Source organism: Leuciscus leuciscus (genome assembly GCF_965113295.1).
Source record: "Leuciscus leuciscus genome assembly, chromosome: 18".
NCBI classification, from domain to species: domain Eukaryota; kingdom Metazoa; phylum Chordata; class Actinopteri; order Cypriniformes; family Leuciscidae; genus Leuciscus; species Leuciscus leuciscus.
In genome coordinates, this window is record NC_138742.1 from 13099301 (window position 1) to 13123998 (window position 24698).

A 24698-nucleotide genomic window follows, 5' to 3' on the forward strand; every position below is an offset into this window, starting at 1 on the left:
TGAATCATTTTTCATAGTTCCCAGATCCACAGACACTAAACTTAAAATTAACCAGCAGCTGTTCTCATCTTATCCTACAGCAGATTCCCAAAATACTTCTGTGCTTGGTACAAGAGTGCAACTGGAGACTTTTTGAGACTGGGCTATTCTGGACAGGTCTGTTCACTCTGTGGTGGTGTGACAGTGGGAATAAGGGAATTGGAAATGATGACATTTTTATTAGAGCAGACTATTTATGGTGAGTATTGGAAGATCCAAATAGGAAATGCACTAATAGTTTCCTGTGGGTGTAGGAATGACATCAGAATGTATAGTGATAATACAGATTATAATAAAATGAATATAAGAAGACTTTTGTGTGATTTTATAATAATTTATTGGAAACTAGTTGAGATAAAATAAGTCTAATAAGTAAAATATATATACGTTTATATATATATTCATTTAGTTTAAATTAAAAATATCCCTTAGGGATTGTCATAAATCCCTTGTAAATCCGATTGTCCCTGTTTACATTATCATACTTTTTCAAAATGTAAAAAAAAAAAGGAAATCTGTTAATTTTACTAAAACAATCTAAGGCTGTAATGTAAATGATGAAGCACAGGCAGTAGTTCGGTCTCGCTGTCTGGATGTGAATCCGAGAGAATGACTTTGACATGAGCACATCTCTGCTGCTCTTCAGTGTGAGCTATAATGTTTCTGTTTTTTAGCTAGGGAAATATCCTCTCACCCTGCGCTGTGCTGACAGCCTCAGATGAATCACCCCCGTTTATTCTGCTGATGCTGCAGGTATGCGAGAGCCAGGAATTTAATATGCGGCCAGTGGGAGAGAGGAACTACGGGTGCTGGAGAGGATCAATAATTGAAAGGTCACATAGAGTGCCTGAACTGTTGTGTGTGAGCTATACGAGGAGCTCATTGTTTGTGTGTGTGTGTGTGTGTGTGTGTGTGTGTGTGTGTGTGTGTGTGTGTGTGTGTGTGTGTGTGTGTGTGTGTGTGTGTGTGTGTGTGTGTGTGTGTGTGTGTGTGTGTGTGTGTGTGTCAGATAAGATGGGGTTTATTGGGCATGTGTGGATGGTGACACATGGAACACAATGTTCTTATTTGCTGTGCTTTTTTTTATAATGTTGAAAACTAGACTATATGATATATGACAGATAGTGAGATATAGTCATCTAAAAATCAAATAAACAAACAATCAAATCTGATCAAATAAAATATAATAAATAAAATATCTGAGGATGTGATCTATTCCTTACTCTCTTAAAGAGGAACATTTTCAGTGATGCTATTTTGTCTGGAGACTTAATGGAAACCTCAATTATGTTTAATTTTTAATCAAAATGAAATTTTTTAGTTGGAGTTCATATTTAATCTCTGGCTTTTGATTGCAGACTTGGCACAGCTGAAACAGTTTCTGATATTCTTGAGATCTCTACAGAAACGATAAATGAGACTCATTACTAGGGCTTTTCTCAGTAAAAACATCTGAAAAGCACTTAAGACTCGCCATTTGCTCTCCATTTCATCTCACTATAAGAGGAGCAATTTAGAGACTGAAGAGGTTAGACTACCATTTAAAAGTTTGGGGTCAGAAATATTTTTAATTCTTTAATTAATACTTTTATTCAGCAAGTGTGCAATTAAATTGATCAAAGTGAAAATAAATATCTTTATAATGTTGCAAAATGTTTCTATTTCTTTTGAACTTTATATTCATTAAAGAATCCTGAATGAACATTTATCAAGATTTCCACAAAAATAGGCATCACAACTGTTTTCAGCATTGATAATATATAAGAAATGTTTCTTGAGCAGTATAGATCAGTACATTAGAATGATTTCTGAAGGATCATGTGACACTAAAGACTGGAGTAATGATGCTGAAAATTCAGCTTTGCATCACAGGAATAAAATACATTTTAAAATATATAAAAAATTTAAAATTAGACAAAAATCTATTTAAAATCCAATAATATTTCACAATATAAAAAATTGTACTGTATTTTTTATTAAATAAAAGCAGCTTTGGTGAGCATAAGAAACTTTAAACATTAAAGGGGTGGTATAATGCCCTTTTCACAAGATGTAAAATTTATATTTGATGTCCCCAGAGTGTGTATGTGAAGTTTCAGCTCAAAATATTTTTATATAGCTTGTTAATATTGTCAATTTTTGAGGGTGAGCAAAAACCCACCGTTTTGAGTCTGTTCCTTTAAATGCAAATGAGCTGCTGCTCCCGGCACAGGGCGCAGAGCTTCAACAGATTGCACTCGCACAGACATGCACTGAAAATTTCAAAAACTTTTAGCCTTTTATGTTCAAACCGGTATTCAGACAATGATGGAGAGACTCAAGAAGAAGTGACATCATGTAGAATGCAACAGGACGTTTCTGAATGGTTAGTTGATGAATTTATGTAGCTTATGTGTAGTTATCTTCTAGTCATTGATTAGCATATTCTGTCTTGATAATCTATAAATCGTGTTCCGGGGCGGGGTTCATGTAAATTTTAGGGTTGGTGATGTCACTAACCCGGGAGGAATGTTCTAGTAGTCCCTACCAGCCGTTTGTTGTAATCCTTAAAAAGCGATTTCTTTAAAAGCAAATATCTCCCTTTGCTTTGAACTTTGAGCATTGTAACTTTGCAGATGTTGTTTATGCTAGAACAGCAACATTACACAATAACTTAAGTTAGAAAAGTGAAATCATAATCAACCACCCCTTTAACACATATTACCAAGCCCAAAATTTAAAATGGTAGTATATAATTTTGTAAATTTTTATTTTGTTTACATTTTCTAACCCTTTCTGCTTGGTTAGCAGAAATTAATTAGTCTCTCTGTTTTCACCTCTCCACCCAATAGTTATTAGAGATATTAATATTATTCTTCCTCTTCAAAGCAACCAGAGTCTGCATGAAAGTCTTTGAAGAAGAAACTGGTCTTTTTGTATCACTGTGAAGCTTTTTAACAGAGCCAAATCTTTCAGTGGGTGTTCAGGCTTGCAGCTGATATGTCTAGAGGCTGAACTGAGGATCTCACCCGATTATACTGTGACCATCTTTACTGATAAAACCCTGGATAAATCTTACTTCAGTTTTATTACGGTTTGCTAGCCATCAGGGAGAAGCCCCATATTGCTTCCACAGGAAACTGTAACAAATCCAGCCACCCCTAAAGATGCAGAGGTGTATATCCACAAGTTCCTGTGTCTGGACAGCAGCTTTTCTCATAGATTTCCTGTAGATTTTTATAAAAGAGCAAATATTGGTCATATAAGTCTATCGGTGCAGTTTTTATTTAAAATCTGAACTTTGCATTATTATTTTTGTTGTATTAAAAAGAGAAGCTTTGATATTTTGATGACAATTCCTTTGTATTCCGTGGTACACTGATAAAAATGATTTTGTGGTAAAGTAAATACTACAGAAAAAAACAATGTAATTTACATGAAAAAGTTAGTTCAGGCAAGAGTTAAAAAAAATTAAGTAAATTCTATATTAGTACTCAATTCAAGCGTGTAGAAATGAAAGCGTAAATATCAACGTTATAAAATTAAGTAAAATTACTCAACTTTTCTGATACTGGTGTTCCCATCATGCACTGGGCCTTGAATAATTAATGAGGTTGATTTTTCACTGTTTTCAAACTGTATTTACACTGTTTCATCATTGCTTTTGTTGTTATAGGATTAGTAAAGTGCCATTTTGTGCCATTTGGAGTTCATTTTCTACTCAAAATTACACATTCAAACACAAAAACGAGCCATCAAATGTTACCGTCATTGTGTATTGTCTACCAAGTATTGAGGTCTCTGCGTTCACATGACGTTTAACTTTTGGTATGTAGATATGCTGTCTTACACAATATCTATTGTATTAATCACTTAAGTATTTTTAAGTAAAGCATATACTTAATTCAATATTGTATTGTTTTAAGTGAAATGTATTGCAAAGGAGACTTCAACTAAATAAATATTACTCAACCTTTTACTAGCCAAGTTAAAATTACTTATTTTCTTATACTTTCACTTAACTTAATTAAGTAGAGTTTACTTAATTCCATAATGAAATTTACTTAAAAAATATTCGTGCAAAAACTTGCCAAAGAAAAATTTAGTAAATGTTACTTATTGTTTTTTTCAGTGTAGGGGAAAAAGTTACATGGGGGTGACTTTTGATTTCAGACTTGGCACAGCTGAAACACTTTGTGATATTGTTTATATATAATATTGAAATCTCTTAAGAAACACTATATAAGACTCATTATAGGGGTTTTCTCAATAAAAACATCTGAAAAGCATTTGCTCTTCATTTTATCTGACTGCTAAAATGAGCAATTGAGACACTGAACAGATTTCATATACACAACTGTTCAAAGGTTTGGGGTCAGATATGATTTTTGTGAGTTAAAAAAAAAGAAATTAATAGGCCTACTTGTATTCAGCAAGGACACTTTAAATTGATCAAAAGTGGTTGCAAAAGATTTATAGAAGATCTTTTTGAATTTCCTATTCATCAAAGAATCCTGAATAAAAATTTATAATAATAAGAAATGTTTCTTGATCAGCATATTAGATGGACAATGTGACAGAATCTGCAAATGACCAAATTTAAATGTTTAAATTGATTATTTCTGCCACGGCATTTTAGACAAATGCTATTTAAACATTTTTGGAAGTTGCATTCAAAATTCACTTAACTCAGAAATGCGCTCTAAATTTAAGACTGTAAGTGTGTACTGTAGTTTTGTGCAAATGTTCTGGTATCATTCTGTGTGTTTCTGGTTTGTGCAGGTTTCATTCCAGAGTTGCAGTGACCCTTGCAGAGCTGCAGTTGCAGTAATGGGCTCCAACCCGTTAAGGGCTTAACATCACTGTCTCTTGGGACGGTCGTATGCAGGTGAGTGATGGGTGTCTGTGTGTGTGTGTGTGTGTGTGTGTGTGTGTGTGTGTGAGAGTATGTGAAGGCGGAGACATTATCGCTCTCTGTTGTGAGACAGAAGGGAATGAAGGGGGCTTTTACTTCAAGGGCATGATATGGCATGTCAACATATCACTTTTGTGGGGGTCAGAGATCATTGTCTTTAAACTCAGTAGTCAGTTCTCTTTATAAGCAGTCTGCACTCATCAAATGCTTATAAGGAAATTCCCACCTGCAGTCTGCACAAAACTAATAAAATTAGAGATGGGAATTTTAAGGAATTTGACTATTCTCTTAGTGTTTCTGGTTCATTCTTGGTTCTATTGAATAAAAAGAACTGCTCATAATAGTCATTCGGTCAACAATCAGGTTTAACTGTGCTGTATTTAATTCAATAAGAAAAAGAACCAGCTCATGAGAGTTATTACACTGTAAAAATTATATGATAAATAAGTTACAACAAAATATGTTTTTACTTTGCTTTAACTCATCTAAATAAGTTAATCAATGTAAAAATAAAAAATAAAAATGTTTTAAGTCAGTTTAATGAAATTTAAGTTGAAATTACTTAAACATCTAAGTTGATTGTACAAAATGTAAGGCAGCAACTTTGTTTTTTAAGGTGAGTTCACCAATCATACTTCACTGATTTTGATTTGTTAAAAAATCTAAGCGAATTTGAAGAACGAACCGATGTGACAATTTCGTACAAAATCAGGCCAAAACGAAGTTCGTTAGGAGTACGTTTCAGGAATTCAAAACAGCTTTCCAGAAAAGTTATCTGTAGGCCTAGGGGTGCCCAATCCTGCTCCTGCCGATCGACTGTCCTGCACAGTTCATCTCCAACCCTAATCAAACACACCTGCCTTTAATTTTCAAGTGATCCTGAAGACCTTAATTGGTTGCTTCAGGTGTGTTTGATTAGCGTTGGAGATGAACTGTGCAGGACAGTCGATCGGCAGGAGCAGGATTGGGAACCCCTAGGTAAACACCTTAGAGACATTTTTGTTTAGCTAAAAAGAACTGGCTCCTAAATGTGCGGCCACAAATTGTGGCGGCAGAAACGGTCCATTTGCTATTGACAAGAGTGTAGTAGCAAAGTATGAAGCACAGCTCACACAAAAGTAAATTTCTGCACATTTGCGTGACAAACTTGAACCTGTTATAAAATCTTCGTGGAATGTTTCGCCCTGATGCAAAATTCCCGATCGCGTGGGTTCCTATTGAAATGGAACATTTGATCGCATTTATTCGTTTGTTTGAGAATCGTAACTTCGCTGTTCGCGCTGTGTGTGTTGTATTTCAGTGTTATCAGCACATGCTGAAAATGCACGTGCAAGAACAAATGCCAGGTTTGCACAACAAAACCAGCCCAAATAGCCCTATCGCGTTCCGGGGGCGGGGGACTAAAAATAAACGTGGACTAAACAAACAACAGTGTAAAAGTAGTCCAATTCCGTGGGAAAGCTTAAGCCACAGACTTGGCAACACTGCATTAAAGGAACGGAACGGAATGAAATCTAAATAAGATAAGATTAAACTTGGAGTGTTCAGATTTCAAGACAAACTGCTAGCTACATTTAATAGGCTACGGTGAAGAAATTCATATTATAATTTGTCAGTTCAAATTTTCACTCACAATGCTGATGCGATATAATTTTCAATTGAAAAAAAAAATCATTCAATTTTAAAAGAATGCAAAATAGAGATATGTTTAAAAGTAATGTCAGCCATTTTGGACCTCACCACATCGTTAAATTGACTGAGTAGTGGTGGATGTTCTTCGCATAATAACAAGTCAGAGCACATTACAAGATATTAGAGCAGGTCTAATGTAGGTCATATTCCAGTTAGACTTTTCTCCAGGGAAAGAATCTCTTTTTTCCCCAGATTTAAGCACAAGACATTGAGATTTGTCCTAATAAGACCTTGTGGTTTTAAGACTACAGCTCCTCTCTTCAGTTCAGTTTGACTCTGACGCACTCTGTCTTGTCTCTGAGGACACCTCTGCCAGGCAACAGATGAAAATGTTCTTCACAGCAGAGTAGCAACACCTCAGAAGAGAAGATCTCAATAATTGACAGGCCTCTGACAGCTCTGTCTCGCAGGTTGTGAGAGTGTGACATGTTTGTACAAGAAGAGCTGCAACAAAACCTTTGAAATGCTAACCTAAAATATGATATAGGCCTATTTGAGCATGATGGTTTAAATCAGCAATCAATTATTTGTGTGTATATATATAGCCTATACACTGCTGTTCGAAAGGTTGGAATACTATATATTTTTTTAAAAGAAGTGCTCTCCAAGGCTGCATTTATTTGATAAAAAACAAAAAACAAAAAAACAGTAATATTGTGAACGGCAGTGTATATATATATTTTAATCTCTGCTGTCTCAGCTAGGGAAGCTTACGGGAAAATAAGATGCTGAAGGTTATGCTCTCAAAGGGATAGTTCACCCAAAAATGAAAATTCTATCATCATTTACTTACCTTTATATCGTTTCAAAACCGTATGACTTTCTTTCTTGCATGCACAAACGGAGATGTTTTAAAGACTGCTTTTCCATGCAATCACAATATATACGTAGGGGCCAAAGCTTAGAAACAAAAGAACACAAGGTCACAAAAGAACCTTCATAAAATTGGTCCATATAATTTTATTTTATTTGAGTTTTATGGGAGAAACAGACCAAGATTTAAGGTTAATCTTCACCTCCAGTGAGCTGATAACTGGTGCTAACAAGTCATTGTGTTGTTGAGTTCTTTGAGTCATTGAGATCATTCATTATACAGTACCTCAATTCTGGACTGTGAATCGATCGTTCAGACCAGTTTAGTGAACTGGATCAACCAATTCAATGACAAGTTCTGATTCATTCACAAATTGGACGTTGATATTATTTTGATGCAATTTTTATTTTTGAGTGATCTGTTCCTTTAAGGAGTAAATGACCTTGTGCTGCAGTACAGACAGTTGATTTGCATTTAGTGTGAAGATTGGAATGAACGAATCATGAATACCCTCTGTTTAATATGCATGAAATAGAATTGAGGCAAAGCCACAAAGAATGACATGAATCTACCACAATATGGACTCGGTTTAAGCACCAATATCTTTTTGCATTTCGATTCATACGGTCAGTCAAACTAATACTAGAAAATAACAAAATGACAGACTACAGCTAAAATATTCAGGAGGGAAATGTTACTGTCAAAACTTCAGAGGTGTGAACATTTGTTTGTCCCTACTGAACCAGTGCATCAATCTTTTTTAATGTGTTATTTGAGAAGTCTCACTCCAGTTCTTCCTCTCTCCTTTGTTGGCGACCACACACAAGAGGCTGAGAGCTGAAAGCCTATTATCCACGAACACTTTCTGCGGGGTACTGTTATCTGTTTTCATGTCTCAAAGCTAGTTTTAAAGACACCCACAACTGAGTCTTTCTCCTCTTTTGTGGATTCAAAATCAGGGCAGATTCAAGAACAAACATACTCTCACACTGGATTTCAAAAACAAAGAAAGTCTAGAGTTAGGGAGGAAAATGGTGCCTCTATTATAATATTCCATAGAGAATTATTGCACAAAAGAGAATTTGAAACAGTATAAAGAAAGAGAATACAGGACAGCACTGACAATAATGCATTTTGCGTTCGCAAAAGAGAGGGAATAACTACTTCCAATTAGACCAATGGAACTTTCATAATAACTGCAACTTATGTAAGTGCTAGGTTTGTGGAAAACTAGTTTCAACATTGATAAAGAGGAGACACAAGATGGTCAGATATAGATTTACCCTATATATTTGCATTCATATATTTAGAGATTATAACATATACACTATACTGTTAACAAGTTTGGGGTCGGTAAGAATTTAAAAAATGTTTTTGAAGTCTCTCTTGCTCATCAAGAAACTAACTGTTTTCTATTTTAATATCGTTTAAAATGTAATTTATTGATGCAAAGCTGAATTTTCACATGATCCTTTAGAAATCATAATATGGTGATTTGATGCTCAAGAGTTATTTTTTATATTATTATTCATGTTGAAAACAATTGTACTGCTTCATATTTTTTTGCATTTTTTGTGGAATATAATTATTAGTCTTAAAAAAGATCTTACTGACCCCAAACTTTTGAATGGTAGTGCATTAATATGAATTAACACTTAAACATAAACTGTATTTCACATCATATTTCATAAGCCAACATGAATTGCTGAAAGAGGATTTTTAATGAGACAAAACTTGGAGATGAAAAGGAAAGTCTTTTCAAAGTGAATTTTGTGAAATGTGAAGACAATTTATTTCTCTTTGGAATAATGTGTGCACCAATGGCTCGTGCAACATAAGACTTGAAATTGTGGTTATATTAAGGCTTATAGGTAAAAATGGCCTCACCATCAACTGTTAAGCTGAATTTGGATTGAAAAATAAAGATTGAAAGAGACTGAGGGAGTGACGAATTGGCTGGACATACAAGGACTGAAATCTTGTCATGGTTGAACCAACAAGATGACAAGTACCATAGCATTTAAGATTTACAAAGACTTCAGATTTTCTGTACAGTTCCAGGTGAGAGATGATCTTTATGGGTTGTTTTTTTACCCTAAAAAAAAGAAAGAAAAAAGGGTTGGATATGGTGCTGTCAATTATCATCCTGATGTAAAGGTCAACTGATAGCAACTCTGTTTATTCGATTTATTTATCTCACTTACAGTGAGACTGGACAACATCCAAAGGTCACTTCGTAAGTAAGACAGCTGCCTTTGTACATTTCAAAGCACTTTAAATCAGTCGTCTGGTGCATCTTGACAGCTTTAACATTGTGTTAATGTAAAATAGTATACCTGTATTCTGTTAGCAATGCATGTTTTTTTTTTTTTTTTTTTTTTTTTACAAACGTCCTCAATCACAAAAGAGCTCAGACCATGACTGCCTATTCTGCAGTCTGTTACTATTGGAAACAAGGAAATAAAGATAGAGGCTGAAGCTTGGTATAAAAGAAGAGCAGTGGTATCATCACTCTTTACTGAAGTGATAAACTCTAGTTCTAAATCCCATTTTCTCTGAAGGGAAGGCTTAACCTGAGGAGATGGAGACTTCAAGTTCTTGCTCACTTTGAGGCAGGGATGCTAAATCAAGTTTGGAGAATTGAGTGATTTCAGTCTGAGTATGGTGTCTTTGATGTTTTTTGAAGTCTTGAAACGTTGCATGAGAAGTGCTGTGTTTCCTTGTACTCTCATGTGGGATGACTCACTGATGAAATGACAGAGAGAGAGAGAGAGAGAGATGGGAAAAAAACAAACAAAAGGGGAAAAAAACAGATCACCATGAACACAGCCACAGGTGGGCTCGGCAAGCAAACAGCTAATTTCATGAACTCCAAATATCGGGAAGAAATGTCTCATTATATCCCACTACCCAAAAAAGAGACTGTTCTTTCCTTTTAATTTTGCAAAACTGTTATTTTGTGTGTACGTCTCTCGAGATGCAAAATGTTTTTTTTTTGCTTATTTGAGGAGTGAATCACAATCAAGTTAGCAAAATATCTATTGAACGAACACTGAACAGATTCTAGGCCTGGCGATGACTCATGCTAATCAACGTCTTTCACTTTCTCTTGATGATTTCAATCTTCTTCCTTCATCAGAATGTGTTTCAGGAAGTACAAAGGTATCAAGCCCTGTGCCCTTTGTTCCCTGTCTTATTTTGCATTTATGAACACTTGATTCTTAACATGTTTAGGATGTGTTGAATGAACATTTACATTGTTTGCATATATATATATATATATATATATATGGGTTGTTGAATTTATTTAAGAGACCAACTAAAGGCTTTATGTTGTCAAAGAGTATATGAGTTATTCTTTTATTTAATTTAAATTATTCATGTTTTATTCCATTTAGAAATTAAATAAGTAAACTTAAGAGTTGCAGTCAGTATATAATAATAGAGGGATGCTGCATCCTGAAATGCTCATAATTCATAATGTGAGAATGCCATTTAAGCAATCACACTGACATAATATCATAAAATAACTATAATAAGTACACACTAAAAAAAAATGGTTCTTCAGGGGTTCTTTGCGGTGGTTAAGGTGCTATATAGCACCACTACCATTTAAAGAACCTGTTAAGCCCAGTTTGGTTCTTCAGCGGTTCTTTAGCAGTTCTTTGGGGTGGTTAATGTGCTATATGGCACCTCTTATGGTTCTACATAGCACCATTTGACAAAGGTAGGTGCTATATGGCACTTAAAGTGGTTCCCCTATGATTACAAGCCAATGAACCACTTTTAGTGCTATTTAGCACCATTTTTGTTTAGAGTGTATAAATATAAAATGTATAGCCATCAGCTTCTGTGGAAGCATCAATAACCATAACTTCCTCCTCAAAGAAATCTGACCTCGTACCTCTTATTTGAGACAATCCATTCCCAGACTTCTCCATCCCCCACCTTCTGTCTGCCTTTTCTCTGTGTGCGGAGATTCAATGTTTTTTTTAAACATCCTTCAAAAAAAAAAAAAAAAAAGGAACTCAAAACGCATTTCTAATTTTCATACCGAAATGATTGGATTAAAAAAGCATGCTGTACCTCACTCGTAGGGAGGAAAAACAATCAAGGTTTCCAATGTACTTGTGATATAACAATAAGTTCCATCAAAGATCTCAACAAACAGAAGAAATTCAGCCTCTGTCAGCTGATTTAAGCTTTTTAAATAATTACTAAATAAATAGCTTTATTAAAATATTTGTTATCTACCATCCATCATGTTCTATTCTTCAAAATCTTGTAATGTCTTCTGAATAACACATTCAACTAACTCAATTCAGATAAACAGGGTAGCTGGATCGTTCCTGTTATACTCACCATTTTTTAAAGATAATACACAACAGCACAATTAAGTCAGCATGGGTGTGAATAATAAATAATTGTACCACTTTATTTTGAGCGAACATTGCTATTTTTGTCATCTTCCCAATGCTATTTTGATTCCCTAACAATTTCCCCCCCAAACAAAACATGTTTCCTTGCAGACTTGTGAATGGCAATCATTTTATAGGTTTATCCTGTGCCTGAACTTCACCATGCTGTTAACTAACAAAAACTAGCAAAAGCTTGGTCAAATACAGTAATGCTGCCTTCATATGAGATTTCTCTGGTACAAGATTAGCTAGAAACTAGCTAACAATATCTCACATAGGTCTACAACTTCACATTTGACAACGTGTAGGCCTATTTATGTGTCATTATCACTAAAACATCCCATCTTGGTATAAAATTATCCTACAGAAAACACTATGATAATATAATATAATTTATCAAGTTGACACCCTCATACAAGCTAACTCAATCATTGACACTAAACCATAATAATCACGGGCGATTAAGCAGTATTGGAGAACATTGTGCTTTACACTTACAAACACGCACCGCATCTTTTTGACTAATCCACACCCTCTCCCTGTCTTGATGCAAAGGGCAAAGCGGGCGGCCCGCACTCCCACAATAACAGTCGTGACGTCAGCCCGTCACCGCTCCCGTTGGATGCAGCAGCGGAGAGCGAGAGAGAGAGAGAGAGAGAGAGAGAGAGAGAGAGAGAGAGAGAGAGCTCTACGAACCGTGATTGAAAGAGAAGAGAGCTGAACGGCGGTGGCGGCAGCCATCTTAAAACTACCGCACTAATCCGAGATATACATCTTCTGGATATTTTTGCAACACCGAGCTGAATCAGATTTTATCCAGCGTGAGGAGATAGAATAACATTTTTTAAATCGTTCGCTGTTTTATTACGAAGACGGGATGCGGATCCGTGGGGCAGTCGGTCTGCTTTTAGGACTATTATGCGCGGTGGAGGCAGCCAAAGGTAAGATTCAACACCTATTTATAATCATAATTAAAATGTTAAAGTGTAACTTATCTCTTTGAAAATATTATTTGCTACATTTACCATAATTAAAATAATTTTAAAGGTTATCAGTCTTCCTGTGAGGATCCTCGGTCAAGGTTTCTTGACAATGATCTGAAATAATCGCTCAATATCACAGTGTGGATGTTGCGTCCGTACATCGTTGCTTATTAAAAATCAATCTCTACTCTAATTTTCCGTTATGAAAAGAAAAGATGTCATGAAATAATTGTCGTGGCCTGTCAGTTGTGAAATGTAAACTCTCCCTTACGGTTCCGCTTCACTTGACAGCTATTTTTGAGTGTCAATCCTTTAAAACAATCATATTTTGTGCCAACACCCCGTGGCCAAGAAGACTTCAGCCTACAGCTGTTTGTGTAACGTTATATCATCATAATCAGAGCATATTGCTTGCAAATCAAATCTGTGTGCTTGATTTTGACCACATTCCCTAAGGCGGTTTGCGGCATTTTATCCGATAACAAGTTGTTTGTGATTTGTACGGTTATATATATAACGTTACCAATCCGATAGTGTGTCCGCATTGCAGATCCTTTGTGAAATACTATGTGGTCTAATTTTAAAAATTCATCTTTCAAATGGCTCACGCGCAGCTAAATATGACTGAAGGACATCGCTGCAGGTGCACGAGCAGACATTACAGCAATGACACGGCTTGATGTGCGAAACATTTGCTTTACTTGTGAAACGCTGCCTTTCCAGAAATATCCTGCCTTGCAGTTACCTGGTTCATTATTTTTAAAGATACGAGTGCGATTTTGCTGTGAAGTTGAACTTTAACATGCGGATCTTATGAAAAAAATTGACCATTTAAAAGAGCGATATTTGTTGGACTGTACATGGGTCAATGACGTCTCTAGTATTTTTGGTCCAGATCAAATAAGATATACAAAAATAGTTTACAAAATGCTTTTATGATGAGAAATTGTTTAATTTTCTTGAATTAAAAGTCCCTTTGACGTTTTATTTTTGAGAGGCAATGTTTAAAATGGCCTTCTGTTGTGTACAGTTGAGTGTTCAAAGTGCAAGGGAAGTATTTTAGTAGGTTACTTTTCGTTTTATGGTTACACCACTTGACATTTTAGTCATTTTTTTGTAAAAAAATATATAATAAACTCAACATGAATACCCTACTATTTATAAAACATCTAAACCTGTCACGTTTATAGCTACTAGTGTGTGTGTGTGTGTGTGTGTGTGTGTGTGTGTGTGTGTGTGTGTGTGTGTTGATTAGTGATTAGCCTAGTTGATTAGTGGTTTTCAATTGGTTTTACATTGGACATCAAGTGGCAACCCTACACAGTACCTCAGTTTTTCTAAACAAAGATGTCCTTGAAATCAAACATTGAATCCATTATTATAACCATGACTTTCATAGCCCAACAATAGCGAAAATAGTAATAAAATAGTAAAATTATGCAAATGCATAAACTCAACAGAAGTGTGGTTTACCAGACACTGGGACCAATATTGTATTAGTATTATCCATATTGCCAGTGGCTAGTGAGACTGAATTCAAATTCTGTTGAGCTTATAAAAGGGCATTGATGTCAACAAAAATTCATACCTTAGGCATTTTCTCATTTTTTTTTCAAAAAAATTGATACGCTTTTAATCATCCACAAATATGAATATCAGAATGTCTTTCCTTGCCATTAGTGTTTCCATGCTTTATCAAAAATGTTTTCAGGCTTATGTGTTTAAGTTGCTTTGGAGTCAAGATTAAAATCAATTTGTAGTTCCTAAAAATATATATGCCTAAAGCACATATGATGATTACTATATTAAAGGACTCCCTGGATATCTGTGAATTTTGCTAGTTTTTCATCACTGGGAAATTGTGATTGCTTGACAGCCAAAAAATGTGTCACTATTCAGAGTAGCACATTCAGAGGCAAGGATTTTTCTCTTATTAGTCTCTGCATTCACATATTTAAATGTCCACCTCCACAGATGATGGCTTCGTCCGAAATCGCATATACTTTCCTGCTTTATAGTGTGACAGAATTCACAGTACTCATAAAAGAGTAGGCAAAAAGTACCAGGATGACCTACTACTACCGGCGAGATGCTGAAGTGTGCATAAAATGGACACTTTACTATATCCTACAAGGCCTCGGGAGAGGATTTGTGAATGTCAGTGAAGCGATTCAACTGAGGATGATAGGTCACATGATGACAACATGGTGAATTTAGTACACCCGAATTAAATTTAAACTTAAGACATTCATAAAGAACATACTTTTTTGGTACTCACAAAGTAAGTATGCATTCAAAATAAGTACCTACTCAAGAGAGTATGCAATTTCCGACGCAGCCCATGTCTCACTCACAGTGTTTATTATTAGCCTTAAATATCTTTATTACCCTTGATGCATTTGACAGGCTCTCTTTAAGCTTTGTTTAAACACCTGCTCACTTCCCTGCTGTTATCAGTTTAATGAAAACCCCACCTTCTCACTGGATTACACACCCCTGCAAACGGCCATGAGACGTCTAAGAAGTAATATCGTGTTCTTTTAGTGGCTGCCATATATTTATTTTTCTGAAGGATGGCGAGAGATGAATTAACACATTAATTAACCAGGGAGGAACTGTCATTAATTAGCTTATACATCACTAACAAGTGGCAGAAAGAATGGGACGTACATAAAACTAATAAACTGTATGAAATAAACCATAGTTAAAAAAGAAGTTTCTTCAATTACGTAATTCAAATCAAGACATGACTAAGTCGTCTTCACACGGTGCCGACTGAGTCACTCAAGACTTAAACACGGGTTTCTATTGATAGGCCAAGTTCCGCCTTCTGGTCTTATGTCAAGTTGAGATGTTTTATATATATATAACCATGTGTTTGCCAAACAACATGAAAATTTGATTTTGTGTGAAGGTGTGAATGATTTTTTTTATTTCATTGATGTAATAACGAAGGTTGAGATCTTTGGAAAGTTACTGGAGTATATCAGAGAAACTCACTCTCTATCGCATCTTATAAGGGCGAATTATTTCTACGATGTGACTCCTATAGTGACAGTTGGTGATTTGATTGGTACAAACTTTAAGAAACAATTGTCAGAGAAGAATATCCATATCCATAGCTACTAATAGATCCCTTTAGCAGTTCACAACATTTCAGATTGAAGGAGATCTTAAACAAACAGCTGCTTGTTCGACTCTTGTGGCCCTTGGTCAAATGTTTAGCTTGTTTCAATCCTGTAGCAGAATGTCTCAACTTACAGGTGGCTTGATGGATAATCTCTCATGGATTCTTCTTCTGAAGTGTTGGTTTTGCAAAAAGCTAGACGTCCATTAGCAGCTCTCTGCTTCAATGTAAGCTTTGAAGGGCCCATTAATTCTAGGAACTGTGGGAAGAGAATTCACACAGCATAAGAGGATGGATAAAATAAGCTGAGCAGACTCTCTCTCAGGAGGAGGTGGTGGACTAATTGTTCCTGTGAAGCAGGGAACACACAGGGACTGTTATTGATGCACGCTGTTAGAACTTAATTCATTTTTTGCTTTTAGAGTTTATTTGAAGTGTTTTGAAAGCATTTGGCTGATTAAATTGTTATTTTACTTTATCATATCTGTTACAGGCATTCTGGGTTGTTTTTTTGCCGTGTTTTAGTTTCTCGTTCGTGTTTTCCACCCTCTGAATGCAGTGGTTTAATGGCTGAGGACCCAAAGTTTCATATGTTTTGCTATTTATTCATGGAATTTGTACTCTGGGAAACAAAGAGTCCCTTGGCCGAGAGCTCAGAGCCGCGCGCCGCAATAAACGCGTCACAATGCGCCCACTGTTAGACGCAACTCACAATTATTTGACTTATGTACCAATATTGAATTGCAAGTACTTTCTAAGCATAACAGTTAACAAAGCATTGCTCATCTGTTTAAAAAAAAAAATGCTGCATTTTCAGTTTTGGTTCAGCCAGTGTGGTAGAAATTCACTTGGACAATCAGCTCTTAGTCATCTTGGCGGCTGGGCAGTCGGTGGTAATTTCATTGGCCCCTTTGTGAGCTGAATTGAGTCAGTGATCTGTCAAGAATAGGTCATTACGTACTAAATATAAGGTCTGTCTCTTTGACTCGCATGATAGCCGGTTGACTGCTATTGTTGGTCTTCCTAAAACAACATGCTGCTTTTGAAGTAAACAGACCAAATCATGTGTCTGTGTTTGTATATTTGTGCTCTACTGAGGGATGTTCAAGGGTTTTAAGAAAATACTGTGTTAAATAATTAAGCTGAATTTTCAGAAGCCATTATTCAAGTCTTTAGTGTCACATGATCCTTCAGAAATCATTCTAACATGCTTTCGTGTTCAATAAGCATTTCTAATTATCAAGGTTGAAAACAGTTGTGTTGCCTAATATTTTTGTATAAACCATGATGCATGTTTTCAAGATTCTTTGATGAATAGAAAGTTTTTTTTTTTTTAAACTGAATTTACTTGCAATAGAAATCTTTTGTATCAAATGTCTTTACTGTTACTTTTAATCAATGCAAATGTGTCCTTGCTAAATAAAAGTAATAATTTCTTTAAAAAAGAGCATACTGACCCTGCTCCTACTGACTGATTATGATTATTATTATTATTATTATATACACTCTTGTGATGATATGATATAATATTATAGGCTTATATATCATTGTCATTTATTTTATATAAGAAAAAAAGAGAAAATTTTTAAACGGGTTCTTTGATAACTAGTCAACCATTGTAATTGGATGAAACGTTTGTTACTGATGCTCAATATGACCAGTGTCACTGTAAAAAAAAAAAAAAAGTTCAATCAACTGTTTGTCATTTCAACTTAAATTACATTAAACTGACTTAAAGTTAAAACAATGTAAAAACATATGTTGTCATAACTTATTGATCATATAATTTTTTTACAGTGTAGATACTATTTAGTGAATAAAGAGAACTTTTTCTTGATCTCTCATAAAGAACATTCTTCAGTGCCCTAAAACCTTAATGTATACCCAATTGAAAGCCATTTGGTCGGTAACCCTACCCATAACATCATTACCTGCTTACATTTCAGGTCAACTCAGTCTACACGCTAAATGCTCTGAAGAGAGCCCATCCATTCAGTGTCTGGCAGGGTTTGTGCTTTTTGTTTAGCCTGATAAATGTGGCCCTCTTCTATTCAGTGCCTGGTCGCGTCAGCACCAGTGCTCCATGGGAACAGGTAACCAGAGAGTAGGTGTTACCTGTGTATAGAGGTCTGTGCAGCCCGGCCTCCGGAGACATGAAAAGCAGCCCTGTCTTCTATGGCTACGGCTCGTTTTCACTCTCACTGGGCCTTTGTGTGCTCCATACTGAGCTGTGATTAAGCACCGTTCACACCGCCCTGCCCCCAACCTCATTGAAAATGCCTGGGCCTTGTTGTGCTGTAGCGACTGCTCTGGTGGACTAACAGATACTTCCTTGAGTACACACTGTGACCTTCTGCTTTGGCTTGACTATGAACCCTACTGTGAGATATTTTGGTCAGTAGAGCCCAGAGATTTCCTCTACATTTGTTCACAGGGTCTTAAACTTCAATGAACAATCAATTCCATGACTGTTAATGCCCTTTTCAATTTGCAAACATTTAAGTGTTGCTGTCAACCAACGTGACCAACTGGAAACTTGTTTAAGTCTATGTATTAATGCATTTCAAGATGTTAAGACAATTAGCTGCTGGTTCTCCCAGCAGAAAATAACAATGATTATCATTATAAATATTTACTGGCTGAATCATTATGATAGATCTGAGCATTATCTCTCTTGGTCAAGTAATTTGTAACATTTTGGTGAATATTTGGTGAATTGGTGAATATTTTCATTGCAGGGCTCCAGACTGAGACTAAAATGGCTGTAAATGTGATATAAAGAAAAATGTGTTACATTGACTTCATTTAGTCTGACAGTAGGGAAAATCCATAAGCGGATTTGTCAGATATTGTCTTGTTCGAACGTTTTAGTACGCAATGATTAAGCCGTGATGTCTGATTCAAGAACATATGGCTCTTACGAACCAGTTCTTTTCATGAGAATCCCAAACTGGTTAAAAAATCCCACCCTGTGTTTCATTGGACAAAGTTAGGGTGTAGGGAAGGGTTATGGGTATATATAGGGTATATAACCCTCGACATACTTCAAGCGAATTTGAAGAATGAACAGATGTGACGTCATTTTGAACAAAATCAGGCCAAAACAAAGTTTGTGTAAACACATAAAGCATACTATGTATAGAAAAGCAGGTGAGTCCAGAATTTGACGAAAGAAAGCTAATTTGTGTTCAGGGTGTCAATTAAGGTTGCGAGAGAGAGCTTGTTGGAATAGTTCTTCCTCTGTGTTTATGACAAACTAAGGCCCCGTCCACACTACTGCGTTTTCGTTTAGAAACGGAGAATTAAAACGAATACGATCTCCGTCCACACCAGCGTTTTAGCTGCGTATTAGAATTGATCTCCGTCCACATTAAAACGACTGAAAACGCGGATCACGTGACCATTCACCAACACTGGGCATGCGCGTGCCGGTGTAAACACAACTTCATTGATAAAATTATCCCACCATGCGCTGGTTCTTCCCGGGTTAACCCAAAACTGACGCTCCATGTACGGTCGATACCGCCGCTGCACACGGGAATTGTCACAGATCGCTTGAATAATAGCTTGCCTCCGGCGCATGTAGGCAGTTATAGCAGTGTAAAATGCAGAATTTACTTGCACAGAAGCTGCTAGCAAAGATATACGCCATGACTGATGACACCCAATCATAGAGCCGAGCGTGAGCCTCTACTACGTCATCGTTTCTAAAGTCCTCCGTTTTGACCCGTCCACACTAAAACGCCCTCCGGAGATTCAAAACGAAAAACGGGTCGGCAGCGTTTCTAAACTTCTCCGTTTTGGGTCTCCGTTTTTGCCGTTTTAGTGTGGACGGGAGGTGCAAACGTAGCAAAAGGTCTCCGTTTTTAAAACGAAAACGCAGTAGTGTGGACGGGGCCTAAGTGTGAGTACAAGATTTAGTTTTTGCAAATCACTAAACCTGCCTGTGTTTTATTAATAATGTATAATGAATTTCTGCTTTTTATAACTGTTGGTCCATTAAGCTTTATTAAGCGTTTTCTTTGTTTTTTATGGGAGGAAAAGATTTAACGTGTAATTACTGTAAACGTGTTGCATTCATATTTTGGGTTCATCTGCTATTCTGTACAGTATGCTTTATTAGTAGTATGTGTGTACTGAGTTTGGTCTTTTAATATCACTGTCTTAGAACATTATTAAGCCACGTTAGAATTTTAGAATCGCGTACAAAAGAAGTCCCTTTTCATTGGCTAGGCAGCAACCAATAAAATAACTCCTTTGCGCCCTCCCCCTGCCCTCATTTCTATCTCTCGCTGAAAGTGCTCTATCTAAGTGCACAAGATAGTTTTGTATCTAATATATCTCGAAAATAGTTGCAAAAGACAAGGTGCGAAGATTTGAAACTGCAGTGACAGATTTGAGAAGTTGCAAGTGCCTAATTGAGGTTGTCCTGCGAATGTGAATGAATGAATAAGTGCACATATGTACTTTAAAAATTCAAATATGCACTTAAGTTTGTCTGTAACTGTCACTGTATTTTTGTGAATGGCATTTTACACATTTGTGACTACTTGTTTGCAACTTCAAAATCAGAATACAGGTTTGTGACTATTATCTGCGAGGGGAAATCTCAAAATTCAACTTTATTTTACAGGTTTTCACATTGGAGCTGTGGCTGTAAATTTTAGCGTACAAGTACGGATATTTATTGTAGAAGTTCTCAAATTCAGATCTACATGCTCTCGAGTTTTGCTACTCTTATACCTTCATAAGCTGCTTTTTTAGTAGAAAATGAAGTTGTCCTTCTGATGAAACGAGACACTGACACTGTTTTTCATATCTTATATGGTAAAGCAGCTTGATTTTAAGCAATCTATTATATAAAGTGCTATATGAATAAACTTGATGTGGCTTTACTACTGTGCCGAATTGCAGAGCTCATGCAAACATATCCACCTTGCTATAATCAGATGCTTTTTTATGCTTTATTTTAAAAATGCTTGCTGTTTTCTCAATTTTGTTGTGTTTATTTTGTTATTGAGAGGAAAGCACGCAGCACATATTTACATATTCATCTAAACGCCGCTCTCAGCAGAGTGGTCGGTGTCAGATGTTCGCTAACAGAATACCACAGATCATATATTTCAGCTGTATTTTTACCCCTAAGCGAAGAATGAAAAAGAACTTCGCCGTGAGTATATAGGGACCTTTAGTTGTAGCATTGTGTTGGCAATCAGCTTTGTGATTGTCATGACCAATGAAATCTATAGAATCGGCTGCAGGGCTGAGTTTGCACTGAAATGGTTTGGGGAAAGAAAACACGTGTTTCACTCTGGTTTGAACATAATAATATTATGTAATAAAATATAATATATACATTTTATATATAAATTTGTATACTTTGTAGAATTTATACAATTTATTATATAAATAAAAAAAATTCTAATCTTTTAACTAAAAAGTGGTTTGGTTTGAAAGCCATCTCATTTGTTCTGGAGACGTCGAATCAGTCGTTCAGTGATTTCCTAGCTGGCCATTGTATTGACATCTTAGGATGGCCCATTGTCCTGCATTCTTCACATGAGAATGGGGTCTGCTCAGCAAAGACGTCAAACCACGGCTACAAATTTGGAATGATTCTTAAAAAAGAAGCCGTTTATAAGTCTCTTTCAGGAGTAACTGCAAATCCATCAAGTGTGAAAGCCTAACCATTTTCAAGTCTGCCAAGGTGTAGATCAGTAGTTATCTTTTACTACCACTGATAGACCTTGAATTGTGAAGCAGCTGTGTGGTCTGTGAGAACTCGCAGCTCGCTCGCACTCGGGGTGAGAACGGAGGCGTCTGTGGTGATAATTGACAAAGGCTGCGGTAGATCGCAATCTGGGAGGGATCACTGTCACGAAAGGTTTTTGGGCCACACTGACCGGAAATATAGCCTGACAAGCCAGACCCACATCAAGATGTTGGGTCTGGGAACACACCATTGGCAGGGCTCAATCCGAGGGGCGGGATAAACGGTTGTCTTTCAATTCCCTCTGCACGCAATAGGATAGCGCTACAACCAACCAGAGCGTTTTCCCACTAGCGGAGCTAGTTGATAGATTAAACTTTTGGCAAAACTCCGAACACATCTTCCTTTTTAAAGAATGACTTCAGTGTCATTTTTTTTGTTCTTTTCTCAAAGAAAAGCTTAACTCCAAGTCCTCCAGGGTCGCGGCCAAAGCCGATTCGAAAGACCGCTGTTCTTTGTTTTCAAGTAGCAAGGAATTCACGCTGAACCGTCACAACTCTGCCGTCATTATGTTAAGCCCGCCCACCGACTCTATACACGATGTGATTGGCCTGACTAGAGTTTGCTTTTTCCAGCTCGCAAGCCAACGGAGAGTTGCTAGACGACACTGGCTGTAAAATAAAATTTGCTGCCGCTAGGGTGCGTCTAGATTTCTAGGCTACCGGAAATAGCCATCCCTTGTTAAACCGTTTAAATGTGCCGTATGCAGCAGGACACAGGAGGAAGCCCGTATTGAAGCTTTCGTTCAGACAATGTGGTTTTGTTGCCATATGCATGAGCATTCAAGCCGTTCCGTCTTAAGAGATCTTGAGGGATTCTAGCAGATGGATGAACAAGCATGGCTGACACCGTAACCTTTGGCCTCCCCTCATCAATCAAATCATAATGCGAGAAACACACATTCTCACACTGCTATTGTTTTGGAGGTCTGCAGGTTTAATTCAGATTTCCAAGAATATAATTTGTTCTTGCTCACCATTTTAAGAAGCCCATTCATCAGTGCGTCCCAAACCCCCCATGTCAAATTATGGCCAAAATTAGGCTGTACAAAGTATGTTGCTTAATTGCTTGTGGATTACTGAGCTATCAGCAAATTAATTGCTTCCGTTTGCCATTGCTGAAGACGGCTAGCCCTGTAGAGTAATGTATGCGTCAATAATTACAGGAAAAAGTCTTGTTCACTTCCTTTGGAGTGCCACCATCCAACAAGGGATATTTGCAAATCTGCCACAACATCGGTATGATATAGCCTAATTAAATTTAAAATAAAACTTATATGACTGCAAAAGAAGATTGATAGGCTTGTGTTCAATGATATGGAAGTAAACAATATATTTACTACTAAAGCCACTGTTTGTAATCTTATCCATGCTTTCGTCAGTCACAATAATGTAATGTCTTTGAATTATCTACATTTGAAGGCTTTTATTGACATGAATTGATAAATGTGATTTATTGGGATAAATTAGTTGGTCAAATCAAATGTAATTCATTGGATTTTAGTTATTAACGGAACACATAATTATTTTATTATCTTCTTTATGTGAACTACCATTTAAAAGTTAATGTTCCTTCAAAAATCATTCTAATATTCGGATTGTGTGCTTTCTTATTATTATCAATGTTGAAAACAGTTGTGCTGCAGAACATTCTTTTGTGGAAACCATGATACAATTTTTGTTTTCAGGATTATTTGATGAATAGAAAGTTCAATAACAGCGTTTTATTTAAAATGGAAATTTCTAAATGTCTTTACTGTCACTTTTTAAAATCTTAATGGCCTCAAACTGTAGTTTCATTTATAAATTAGTTATTAAAAAACAATATTCAGCTTTCACTTCATAATAATGTTTGCAATAATTCAGATTTCCCTTTTCTTGTTCCAAAACAGAGAAATGGAAATCAGAAATGATCTACTGTAGCGGTGTGTTCTCATAGCCGTCTTCCTGTAAACTTTTGACTTGAGCATATGACACATTGTTAAGTCTGTGACCTTGTAGGTGAATGAAACGGGAGCATCTCATTATGGGATTAGGTATCGGTGGGTTTACATGATGGCTAACAGGATTGCATGCCAAGCATAGCACAATAGTGCCTGACCCGGACCCCCCCCCATCTGCGCTCGGCGTGTGCTGTCTGGACAGAGCCACTGCAATAATATTTTACATCGATCAGATAACGTAGCAAGAGCTGCACATGTTCTGCGTCCCAGCCGGTCACGGTGACGCAATCTGACTGGATGGCTGTGCTGCATAAAGCATGTAAAAGACTGTGACTAGGCGATTCTATGCTTGCCAACTCCAATATGTAGCTTGGAATGTGTTTGGATATAAAGCCGCCGGCTTGTTCCGGATGCCTCCGCTTCACTGAGACAGACAGGGTTTATTTAGCCCCTTTGACATACATGCAAATAATACTCTCAAGAACTGGTTAGTCTGAAGGTCTTCATTATTAGTCTGTGATCTCCTAATCTTGGATGCTGCTAGGATGGAGGCAGCTTCAGGCCGACTGTGTTTCCTCCTCATTCGGGCTGCATCATTAGCCACTAATTTGTGCCTGCTAGCATTCAAAAGATTTGATTACGGCTAAATGGCTTAATTTGCGGATATTATCCAAATGACTGTAATCTGGAGAATGGATGGTGGCAAACGGTTTGTGCATGTCAAATACAAATATTGTTGTCTGCAATTGTGAAAAGTAGGGACTCTTTCTCTAATGAGATTTTCTGTTAAAGGTGAAGGGTGGAATTTCTCTGATACGATTCCATTGTCACCCAATGGAATGATATATAATATAATATAATATAATTTATATATATATATATATATATATATATATATATATATATATATATATATATATATAATTATTTATATATATATATATATATATATATATATATATATATAATTATTTATAATATAATTAATATTATATTGTTATTAAATTATATTAATATGT

General features: G+C 36.3%; 1 protein-coding gene across 4 annotated transcripts in view; it reads left to right on the plus strand.

Annotated features, from left to right (window-relative positions):
* Positions 1-12515: 12515 nt before the first annotated feature.
* The window catches only part of clstn1 (calsyntenin 1), a 45528-nt gene continuing 33345 nt past the window's right edge, over positions 12516-24698 (plus strand). For 3 of the 4 annotated variants that reach the window (XM_082144877.1, XM_082144879.1, XM_082144878.1), the window contains exon 1: positions 12516-12798. In XM_082144877.1, coding sequence (XP_082001003.1) covers positions 12735-12798 — 64 coding nt within the window. In that variant the 5' untranslated portion in view covers positions 12516-12734. The remainder of the gene's footprint in view (positions 12799-24698) is intronic. The other variant, XM_082144880.1, reaches the window with a different exon arrangement.